This window comes from Cryptotermes secundus, unplaced genomic scaffold (assembly GCF_002891405.2).
Source record: "Cryptotermes secundus unplaced genomic scaffold, Csec_1.0 scaffold478, whole genome shotgun sequence".
NCBI lineage: Eukaryota > Metazoa > Arthropoda > Insecta > Blattodea > Kalotermitidae > Cryptotermes > Cryptotermes secundus.
In genome coordinates, this window is record NW_019721767.1 from 161,396 (window position 1) to 173,797 (window position 12,402).

General features: G+C 44.0%; 1 protein-coding gene across 3 annotated transcripts in view; it reads right to left on the reverse strand.

Moving 5' to 3' along the window:
* The window catches only part of LOC111875706 (protein neuralized), a 166,961-nt gene that overhangs the window by 40,077 nt on the left and 114,482 nt on the right, over positions 1-12,402 (reverse strand). Inside the window, exon 1 of one of the 3 annotated variants that reach the window (XM_023872161.2) lies at positions 2,944-3,144. The exons of the other annotated variants lie outside the window; for them this stretch is intronic. Within the exon in view, the coding sequence (XP_023727929.1) occupies positions 2,944-2,977 (34 nt within the window). The 5' untranslated portion in view covers positions 2,978-3,144. Of the gene's footprint in view, positions 1-2,943; positions 3,145-12,402 lie in introns of those variants that run through there. 3 annotated transcript variants of the gene reach the window in all.

Consider the following 12,402-nt stretch of genomic DNA (forward strand, 5'->3'; position numbering starts at 1 on the left):
CCAAGGAGCCCTACCGAATGTATAAGATCTAGAAAAACCGAAGTGAACGGAGAAGTTCATGGAGGTAGGCCTAGGCCCACTGGGGCTGTAGTGCCAAGAAAAAAAAAGCGTTAGGACGTGACGCACGTTGGGCATATTCCGCAATACGTTACGTTCTTATTGTTATGAAGTCGATTTGGACGTCATTATGAGCTCGATTATAATTATACATATTGACAGCACACTACAACTGTAAACTCGATTAGCATACTGAAGATGCAAAGGAGACTCGTCGACTGATGTTCCTGCACACGAAGGCAGCACGCCTTTACATTCACTACACGAAATGCTGTCTGATGTTCTTGTACACGAAGGCAGCACGCCTTTACATTCACTACACGAAATGCTGACTGATGTTCTTGCACACGAAGGCAGCACGCCTTTACATTCACTACACGAAATGCTGTCCGATGTTCTTGCACACAAAGGCAGCACGCCTTTACATTCACGACACGAAATGCTGTCTGATGTTCTTGCACACAAAGGCAGCACGTCTTTACATTCACTACACGAAATGCTCACTGATGTTCTTGTACACGAAGGCAGCACGCCTTTACATTCACTACACGAAATGCTCTCTGATGTTCTTGTACACGAAGGCAGCATGCCTTTACATTCATTACACGAAATGCTATGATCTGATAGCTCAAATGAGCTTCAAGTTATTTATTCCACTGCTTACGCTATAGGTCTATAAGGTCTACTGACCTATAGCAAATCAAACCTCAACAGGAAATTACTAAACACGGGACACATTTTAGAGAGACGTAAATCTTTACCATACAAACAAATAAACAGCAGAGGCTCAACAGTAACGATGACGTAAATTAAATTATTTATTTTTACATGCTAACTCAACAGTTACAGAAGCCAACTAGAGGGCTGGCATAATCAAACAAATAAAAAGGTGAAGGAAACCATACAGAGCTGCAGGACAGTAAGACATTCTGCTGCACAGCAGATGCAGAACAAGAATACGTTTATAATAAACACTGAACGTAACAGACTACCGTAACCACTTATTAACCAAATTAACCAGGAGATTGATGTTAAAAACAACTGTCAGACTTATCAATATTGCTACGAGTTTCATTTGCTGTTAAGGCACAGCGAACACAAGGGCATTCACGTAACTAGGTCTCTGGTATTTGTGACTGGAACTCTGATAACAACAGCTTCTAAAAATCTAAGGGCATATAATAAAACGGCTATAAAATCCCCTTATAATGACAATAATAAATTCATTTATCAGAGTGATCACGAAAAGCATTGGCCCATTACTCACTCACTCATGGAGCGGAACCCTACTTGAAAAGCCACCAGTTGTGCAGCTAGTCTAGAACTTCCCAGCATTTTCTGAAACCCAAAGCTTCATTACCGTGTTCGCAAGAGCCTTCCACTGGTCCCTATCCTGAGACAGATCAATCCAATCCATCCCATTCCATCCTGTCTCTTTGAGATCCACTTCCTATATGGATTTCTATTCTCCCCCATTCGTGCTACATGCCCTGTCCACCTCACCCTCCTTGACTTGATCATTCTAATTATACTTGGAGAAGAGTACAAGTCATGAAGCTCCTCATTATGCAGTTTACTCCAACCTCCTGTCACTTCATCTCTCTTCGGTCCAAATATTCTCCTCAGCACCCTCAAATACCCTCAGTCTATGTTCCTCCCTTAATGTCAGAGACCAAGTTTCACACTCATACAGAACCACAAATGGCCGAACCACAGGTGAATAAAAATAACGATAAAACCAACAACAACAAGAGAAAGAACAACTGCCCAGTAACTCCGTTTGGTAGTCACAAGCTTACATGGATACGTATAACATGTTACAATGCCTCTAAGTGTATGATAAAACAGAGGAAGCTATACAAATCACAGGTTGCCCGAATGTGTCGTTTGGTTTTTAAATGAGTTAACAGAACGTGATGTCTGTATGTAGGTCTGAGAATGCACGTAGGCATACCAGTACGCGATCAAAGCTTGGGGACAATTTAATAACAATAATAATTCAGAAGTATTCTGACGAAATCGAACTTACTGTGACGTAAGAGTGATGTTAATATGGAACGGACAGTTTCACACAAAGGATCGGTCAATACTGGTGCTGTCTTCTTGGCCCTTGAGATGGCCTGTCGACTTCACAGATTGTATTCATGTTGCGATACCTACTGAATTGTGGCTGCACGTTACGAAGGTTACAGTAGTTAAGTTGCGCGTATAATTTCCCACGTTCAATGTATCAAGCCCTGCCGTCATGCGCGCACACCGTTTGTACACGATGAATAATAATTCCAAACTCGAGGAAACTTTTTTTCTAATATCACGGGATTTAACACAAAGCGCGCTATTTTCAACATACATTTTAATAAATCATCCATTTTCAACATGCTTGCCCCAAGTTTATATAAAGAGTGAGCTACACCATGTTTGCACCAAACTTAGTTGCTCAAACGACAGGCACTAATTTCAATTTAGTTTCAATTTAATGCTCTTAGGGGCGGGAAGAGACTAAACACAAAATAAACAGAGTGCTAAGATGGTGAAAGAAACATCAAACGTGATAAAAACACGAAAATAAAAGCTCTGTGAGAGGACTATATCTTCACGAGAGAGTGACAACTAACAAGAAAAATGTATAGCTATTTCTGCACCCTGCTGTGAAGACATATGGGGAAGTGATATATAACTCCACCGATTCTTAACGTCGGCGTAACTTCACGCTCCGAAAGAGTTACGTCCGCGGACTGGTGACCGGGAAGGCTGCAGAGCCGGGCTGCGTGTAATGTAGAAAAGAGAAATCCTTTGGTTCTACTGGGAATCTAAGTACCGTCGTCCAGACCGTAGAGAGTCACTGTACTAAGTTATAAAACTACACGAAGTGATAGCGGTAATTACCTGTAGCTACACAGGGACAAAATACAACAACCATTACTTGAATTTCTTTCACACTTTCTCGGCTGCAGGTCGACAACTTCTAGAACTGTGAATCCCTAAATCTCACAGTACACTTTGACACAAAGACCGAACACCCGATGCAGCTACGGAGCTAATCACTGCGCTAAACCATACAGCATGGCCGCTCGCGAAGCTCTGATGTCACTGGCTTGTACAGGGTCCACCGAACATTATCTATCCCCCACGCTTGCGACAAGCTCTATAACGTACTTGAATGAAAACTGCATACACACAAGGTAAGCCACTCAGTCACTTTAACCATCGTTGCCAACCAAACCTTTACAGAAGGTAAGTGGCCAGAACAGTATTTCCCCTACAGCAAAGTGAACAATCGGTGTCCTGGAATAACCTGGCATTTCAGGCTAACAGATGTCAGGCAGTCATTAGCTGACTCACGCGTCGAACCAATGGCGAGGCAGAGGAAATATAAATAATATAACAAAAATCAAAAATCCGTCGTCATACTATGACATTGGAACTTGAGTTCGCCGCAAAATGTGACGTCATATCTTGGTTACTATTACTGGCTTTTCTTTTTTGTTTTATTTCATTCCCATGGTCTTTTTCCTCGCAGAGATACTGTACCCGAAGGCAACGGTCGACCTTGACTCGGAAGACGTCTAACCGACGAAATGCCTCGTCGTTCATACGAACTCAAGCTGTTACTTTAATTTTTACACATTTGTGTCCAGCACTTGTCATGTTGGCTGCGAGACAACAGCCGTGAAATACAAAACAAAACGGCGGCTCGTCGAATAATATCATCAAATTGATGGCAGAAAGTAAATCATGCCAGCCATAGGAAATTGTGTAAGCCATCTTTCCTTGCCGGCAAGTATATATGAAATGGCCGCGCCATAGCTCAAGCGGTTAGTCGCTGGTTTCCCACCGCGGCGGCCTGGGTTCGATCCCGGTTCTTGGTCAAGTGGGATTTGTGGTGGACAAAGAGGCGCTGGGGCAGGTTTTCTTCGAGTACTTCAGTTTCCCTGCCAATCTTCATTCCACCAATTGCTCCACAATCACCCTCACCTATCATCTGGGACTGGTACAATAGGCCAGAAGTGGCCGCAGTACAAGGGACTCAGTCCCACCCCACTACCAATAAAAAAAAAGTATATGAAAGCCAGTGTTGAGATAGTTCCAAGGTTCATTACAGTGTACGCAAGAGCCCTTCTCTGGACCATATCCTGTGCCAGATGAATCCAGTCTATATCTTCCTTTTCATTACCGTCTATTTCAATATCATCCTCCCATCTACGCCTAAATCTTCCACGTGACTTCTTCCTATATATCCCGACCTCTCATCCTTCTTACTTTAATGTAACGGCATTAGGGGTTGAATTATGTTGCGGAGTTCTTAATCCTGTATTCAGTTTCACGTGCCTCAGTGTGTCAATGTGAGTTCGAATTTCGTTCAATAGAGTTTAGCTCATTTTTCGGGTAACTATGCAGAACACAAGAAGATTATTAACAAAAGGGGTTTTAACTAATTAGCCGAGCGGTCTAGGACATGCACTGCCTTCGCTCGCTCGGAAGCCGGGATCGTGGGTTCGAATCCCACTCAGGGCAAGGATGTTTGTGTGCGTTTTTCTGTGTTTGTCTACAGGTAGAGGACTTGCGACGAGCTGATCACTCGCCCAAGGAGTCCTACCGTATGTGTAAGATCTAGAAAAACCGAAGTGAACGGAGTTCATGGAGGTAGGCCTAGGCCCACTGGGGCTGTAGTGCCAAAGGGGGGGGGGGGTTAACGAATAGGCTACACATGAATGTGAATAAGAATAAGCAAGGAAGACATTCCCCACTGCGCCTAATGGTGTGTTGTGAATCGATAGTCTTAGGGATGACGGGTGCTCGGCATTTGCTATCCATCGCCTTGGCTGCAACAGCTCCATAATCCGCTATTGGAAAACGTTTCCCTTTACAAGACAACGGAGTAAACATCTGAGCGATTCAAGCTGTAAAGACAAGAGGTTCCGGAAGACATACACGGGACGAGTAAAGGGTAAGGGCAAAGGTAAAAGTAAAGTTGTCCCTGTGCTTAACTAATTAAGCACTACGCCATGAGGACGTATGGGGAGTGGATGTATAGATCCGGATTTTCTCCGCCTCGGCACTAGCTGCAGGTAAGTAGTCAGCTTCAAGCCTCGGCCGCTTAACCCCAGGGTAAAGAGCCTCCGGTACCCATTACAAAGGGAAGCCCCAAAGCAAGTCTGGACGACGTGGAGAAAATTCTTGATCCTACCGGTACTCGAACTCCCGATTCCTCTGTCGTTCATCCCGTAACCAGTCGTTATACCGACTGAGCTATCGCGGCTCTCGTTTTGAGAACCAGTATGAGTTAAGTGATCCGAGAAGTGAACGATTGTATCCCTAGAAGAAAACAGGACGACGGTGAGAACATTCCGAAAAAGAAACCAGTTTCACATACTCGTATACAGGACGAAAATCCTGGAATTCCTGTCTGCGCAGTGCAGTCCACGCGATGCCTCACAAAAACTTGGCCATCGAAGGTCGTCTGAAGTTCCCAGAGTGTGTGCAGTGACGTATTTCATTAGAAACAACACACCACTCATTATCTGTGAAATGAACATAGATCAAAAGCGATACAAGCAGCATTTCACGCATCAATTTCTTTACCCATGAAGGGACACGCTCTTGAAATGCGTTCTTTGCTTCTTTCTATTCTTGACGGGTGAACAAATTTAGAGTGAGATGGGCGGGGTCTGTAACACGCATGGTAGAAATGAAATACGTAGAAAATGTTGGTGAGAAATTTTGATGGCAAGAGACCACATGAAAGGCCTAAATACATTGGAAGGATAATATTAAAATTAATAAAAATTAATTCAACTGGCTAACGGCAATGTTACTCTTGTGAACTCGGTAATGGACTATTGGGTTCTATAAAAAGTGAAATAAAATTCTGGACCAGCTGCGTTATGGAAAGGCCCCACCATTAAGTGTTCATTTCAAACAACTCGCACAAAGAACACACAAAAGCTGTACCTAACCCGAGCTTATATTTTACACTGCAGGCCTATACTGTATACAGATCTTACTTTACATATTACCAATGTTCGTAGAGGAATCAACGTAAAATTTAGCAAACTAAACTTCCAGCTTCATTAGTATAAGACGTTGGGTTCACTGTTCATCTGATTTCAAATACTTCTCGATGCACCAACGACAGAAACCTACTCAGGAAAAAGGGGGAACAACCAGCACGTGTTGTGTACTGTCGGTCGGAAAAAAAAAAAAAACTCGTAACAGGCAGAAAGGCTCGTGTCTTGTCAGTTATGTTTTTGGATTCGTCTGTAGGTCCAGTGCGAGTTGTTTCGCCTTCAAGAGACAAAATTCCCTTGTTTCCTTGCATGGGCGGCATCGAGTCTCGTAACAGTGTTTGGCATCTGCATTTTTGAAACTGCTGTGCTGATAATAATATGGTAAAGATGTCCCTGTGCTTAATTAGTTAAGCATTATGCCATGAAGACATGCGGGAGTAGAGGTGTAGGTCCATCTTCCTTGACCTCGGCATTAGACGGAGGTAAGTGGTCAGCTTCACGGCCCCGGGGATATAGCCCCCGGTACCCATTTGACAGGAGGCTGGGTGGACTCAAAGAGTCTTTGTGGACGCTGTGGAGAAGAGAAAAATCTTTTACAGCCGGGAATCGAACCCAGGCCTCACAGCCCGTAGCCCGTCACCATCCCGACTCTTTCTGCGGTAATACTCCAAGGTAAATTGAAGTTTATATTGTTAGATAATACAAGAATATTTAGCTCAAACTGCTGAGATATTTCGCTGACATCTTCAAACAACATAGACATCAAGACTAGAGGGGCCAATACTTTCAAGTTAAGCATCTCGTGTGTAGCGTGCAAAGAGTCAACAATGGAGCATTTTCCCTTTTGTTTCTTAGGCTGCTGTCTACCAGCGCTGGATGTCTCAGTTTGCTTGCTGACTTGAATACAAAATCGGGTTCGAAAGTGCATTTCTGCAACAACCTGCAGTCCATACTTATTTCCGCTGATACTACTAATGAATTATTAATTTATTTCAATTAGGAAGGGAATTACCAGCCATAGTTTACTTCTAGACAACATCCTACGTCATTCAAGGGCATATGTAATGTAAAGTCTTATAAATTTGCTATGCGATCATCATCACAGCGATAGGCCTATTTTAGGCTATAAGTGCATAATGGAGATGGTCCACGTCCATGAAGTGCAAATCTTCTTGAAAAGCTGGTGGTAACTTTGCTAGTCATGATATTATCCGCCTCTCTTTAATCCAAGTTTCAAAACCGTGTTCGCAACAGCCCCCTTCTGGCTCACATAGCTGTCCAGCTTCACTGAACAAAATCCGATTCTGAGAACTTAGCGAGTCGCTCAACCAGTCAAAAAACTTGTAGCCTTCTACGGACACTGAAGGTTCATTACCCGGTCTAGAAAACCGAAATTAACGGCCGTGGGGATTCGTTGCGCTCACCACGCGACACCCTCTATCCGCTAAAGTTGGCACTAACTTCGCCGACAAGCGGCGGTCGCTCGGTCGGTATAGTTCGCTTGCAGACTACACGCCAGTTTTGTTGTTATTGTTGTTTGAAGGTTCATTACCGTGTTCATAAAATCCCGCCAATGAACTCTGATCTCAGCTATATATATCACATTTTATTTCCTCAAGACCAATTTTAACATTACCCTCCAATCTGCACTCAGGTTTCCCGGCTAGAATAATGTCCCACGTATGCATTTAACCATTACTCCCATGCGCGGAACATTCCACGCTCATTGCATCCTTCTTGAAAGTGAATTTGAATTCTCGACCGCTATGAAGCTACAAGATCACGGAGTTAAAATTTCCCAGCTTCTGTCAGTGACAGCCACAATTTAACACTGAGATCAATACCTTTCCTCTCACGACTCTGTTGTGGGAATCAAAGAGAAAGTAGGTTGAAGAGAAAGGAGGAGGAGACGGATAATCAATAGCAGAGGACCGACTCGCTGTATCTAGTTAGGCAAGTTAATCCGTGATGTGGTCAGAGCGCCTCATGGGAATGTTAAGACTCTCGAGAGCATGCAAGCAATCGACACGAACTTGTGTTCTATATGGGGCTCCCATGAAGAGGCGGCTGAACACTGTTCATATACACGTATACAATCACAGACATCCTCATTATTACATAATTTTCCTCACGATGGGGCGGAGAACCTACGAGAAGTCGGACACTATTTGTGAACTTAACGATGAATATAGTCTCCAAAATGTCTGATTTTTATTCCGTATCGACTTGGCCAGTGAAACGAGTAACACAGCAGCCCCTGATGATGGTCTCCAAACTGTCAGACTTTTATCCGGTATCAATGTGACTGAACACTCCTGAAGACTTGATAGTAGTGTATTTCTCATGCTGTGTTCAAGCCCAGTACAAACCGCTTAACTCTGTCCTGGACGAGATTTTGGGTTTCCAATAAAACTAAAACCTCTTCTGTTAGTAGTACTTCCATGGCAATATGTACCTTCTGCTGCTTAACCTGATGTGAGGCTACAGAATGCGATTTATTGATACGCTGACTTCTCCCGCGAAGCTCTTCGAGCAGCGATAACCTCAGAGTCCCTGCAATCGGCCCCTTGATACTGTATATAACGTTAGGGCTTTAAGCTGGGACAACACAGCCCTCCTGTGACGAGCTAGAGACCCGCCGCGATTTAATTATCCCTGGCCCTACCTGCGTAGGGAACCGGGATAATGTAGCCGGTATAGCGGCTGGCTATGAGCTGGACGAGTTCGAGTCCTGGTAGGGTCAAAAATTTTCTGTTCTCCACGTCGTCCAGACCGGCTCTGAGGTTCAACCAAACTCCTATCCAATGGGTACCGGGGGCTCTTTTCCGGAGATAAAGCGGCAGGGGCATGAAGCTGACTATTCATCTCCAACTAGTGCCGAGATCAATAAAATGTGGATCTATAGATCCATTCCCCAAACATCTTCATGGCGTAATGTTTAATTAATTAAGCACAGGGACAACTTTACCTTTATCTGGCTGCGTAGGGCCTAACAAGCACCATTTCCAACAAAACATCGCATGGTTGGCAGATCTTCATTACGAAGTGTGCGCCGTAAGCTTGCGGCTGTCGAAGTACAGACAAGGATGTCTAGCGGAGGATGGATTTCGCGAAACCATTATGTTTGGTAACGCGCCTGGCGAACTACCAGAGAATGCTGCTTCGAACCGGACAGTGCTTAGCGCCGATACGAAGGATCATTAAACTGCGCTGGGACTATATCAACCTGTACCGCACGGAAGCGGAAGTGAAAACAAAATAAAAAACTCCTACACTTCCCTATACTCTTATTTCGTAAGGGGCGGCAGCTGGTACAGCCAGTAAACGCCTATGATTTGCATTCCGGAACTAGAAAATACGAATTCTGGCGGGGACAAATCAGTGCAATACGAGTATTCTGACTTCTGCCAGTGGCTCCTGGCGAATTACAGGTCAGTATCTTACACGAGTTCAGAACAGCTTCCTCCAGAATCCTTTGTAATACGGTCGCAGGTCACACCAAACATCAAGTCTATGGTGCCGAGTCCTTGACAGCCGCTCAGATTGTCAAGAAATATCCTCGCCTTATATGGAACCCGAAGGCGCTCAAGGGACCTCGGTATCAGTCCCTATGCCGAACCACAAACATCCGCCCACAGTGGCGCCGCCATTACGTAACACTCCAGTTCCTTAAAATCCATTTTAATATTATCCTGCTGTCTACGTCTTCCAAGCGAACTCTTGCCGTGAGTTTTTCCAACTAATGTTACGCATGTATTTCTTACTTCTATTATGCGTACTACATGTCACATCAATTTCATCAGCCTTACTTTTATCACTCTAGTATTTTTTTTCTTTGGCTCTACAGCCGAAATTTGGGTCTTGGCCTACCTCCGTGAAACTCTGTTTCACTTCGATTAGCCAAAAGTAAATAAATCTCATAACCTGAAGTCAAAGTACCAGGTACCTTTATTCAACTACGCTGTAACCTGAACTTGCTGCTGCGCCATCCGTACAGGCAGATGTCACAATAACTGCACCAATTAGCAGATCGCCCAAAGCGAGGAGCAGCTAAGTATATTTTGCAGCTCTCAGTAATGGAAGGACGGAGGGCAGGAGTGTCGTGAGCCTTTCTTTTGGGATACTTCTTCGGAATTAATTGGGGAGACTAAGACACACAGCTAAAATCATGCTTTGGAAGGCACGTGCTACTACTAACAAAATCTCCTCCATGTCAAAGCAATGCTAATATACACCTAAGCCGAAAGAACAGAGGCCGCGCCATAGCTCAAGCGGTTAGTCGCTGACTTCCCACCGCGGCGGCCCGGGTTCGATCCCGTGTCTGGGCAAGTGGGATTTGTGGTGGACAATGTGGTGCCGGGACGGGTTTTCTCCGAGTACTTCGGTTTTCCCTGCCAATCTTCATTCCACCAAATTCTCCATCATCATAATCACCCGGGGCAGGCTACAGTTGGCCAATCAGTGGCCGTCGTGCCGAGTGAACCCAGTAGGAGTCCACGCCCAACTAAGCGAATTAGGGACNTGTATGTACGATGCTCCCTAAGTGCATATGCACTGAGAAGACTGAAGCAATAAGTTCCTTCGAAACTTCGGTAACTTCTACACGCCGTCATATCCAAGAAGACGGCGCTTTTCAGTTCAATGAATGTATCCTGTTGTGTTATGAAAATCCGTCACAACACAACAACAGTTAATGTTTAACAGCATTTTGCTACATGTTTCGCCTTTTTAGAAAGTTATCATCAGGCAAATACACAATTAAAAGACATATTATACAGTTCTTAATCATATTTTAATTATGTAATTTATCTCGTTTAAAATCTTTATCTGATATTGTATTTTATGTTTCATATTATTATATTAATGTACAATATATTGTACTGCACTGAATTATATAGTTTGCAATTCAGTAGCTTAAGAACACGTTGTGTATTTGCCTCAAGATGTCTTTCTAACAAGCCGAAACATGTAGCAAAATACAGTTAAACATCAACTGTGTTGTGTTGTGTTGTGTTGTGTTGTGAGGGATTTTAATACAGAGATTTATAGCATTTTTCATGTTTGTGTTTCCTCCCACGCACGCTACATGTCATACTTCTTGAAACAATCGCTTTAAAATAATTATGTGAAGAAAAAACTGTGAAGCCCTTCACTGCGCAATTTGCTTCATACTGCGACTAGAAGGGCTCAAAACACAAATATGAGTACTGCCAAAAAGAGGTGAGTATTATGCGTTTCGAATAGACTAGTGTGGGTTAAGAGCCGCCGGAAATTTCTCAGAAAAATTCGAAGCAAAACGCCCCAGGGCAACTTATTTTAGAAATGCGCGCAACTATCTGCGGACCGCTACAACAGCAAGCAATAAAAGCGATCCAGCTTCTCTTTCCATACAGTCACACTTCGTACCCAGCTTGTGATTTCCTGTTTCCTTTCCAACGTCGCGAGGGCCTAAGGTTTGTCATCTGTCGGCCGTCTTCCAGCATCATTACCGCTGGCTACAGCCCATAGAACACTGCATCATCTCAGTACTTAAATATGGATTCCTACATATGCATATAAAATCAACAGAAGCAATAAAAAACCCAACAATAAGAAAATAAATGGACCGAAAATACAGAAGAGAAAACGACATCCTCCACCCCGGCACAGAGAGACAGTGGAGTGTTCAAGACAAATTTCTATAGCTGTTTTGAAAAAAAAAGTGAGGAGTTAATTCCACTCCTATAAACGTGCATTAGTAGACCTAAGAGTCCTTTTCGGAGCGGTGCGGAAAGCTGTCCTGCAAAATCGACTGTCAGGAACTTAATCATATCACATTTCGCAAAGCAACTGTGGTACTGGCGAAAATGTTTGTTCCTAAAAACATGGATCAGGATCCTTCTTAACTAACAGTTGCTCAGTCAGAGTCAGAGACTCCCAGTCACATGGCAACTGATGCTCAGTCTGTCTTGGTGTCGAGCCCCATCTATCTTGTTTGAAAGTTACTGTCCCGTCCGTGTGGGGCGCCCTCTTTGACGAGAAGTCGGGTCTGTCAACTGTCAGTCACAGTCGGTAGTATTAAGTATTTTGTGAGTCCGGGCTCAGTATAGTTAACAATTGCTCAAACACTTCTTGCCTTATATGGACTCGGAAGGCCCACTGCAGCGTTCGCAGGGATCTGCCAATCCTGAGTCAGTGGATTCAGCCCACATCCTCACATTCGGTTTCTTTCAAGTCAGTTTTACTATCCTTCCGTTTGCACCTCTTCCAATGATCTCTTTCCTTCGGGGTTTCAGAAGGAACTTCAGTAAGAACATCTCATCTCTCCTACGAGCGCTACGCGGTCCACCCCCCCCCC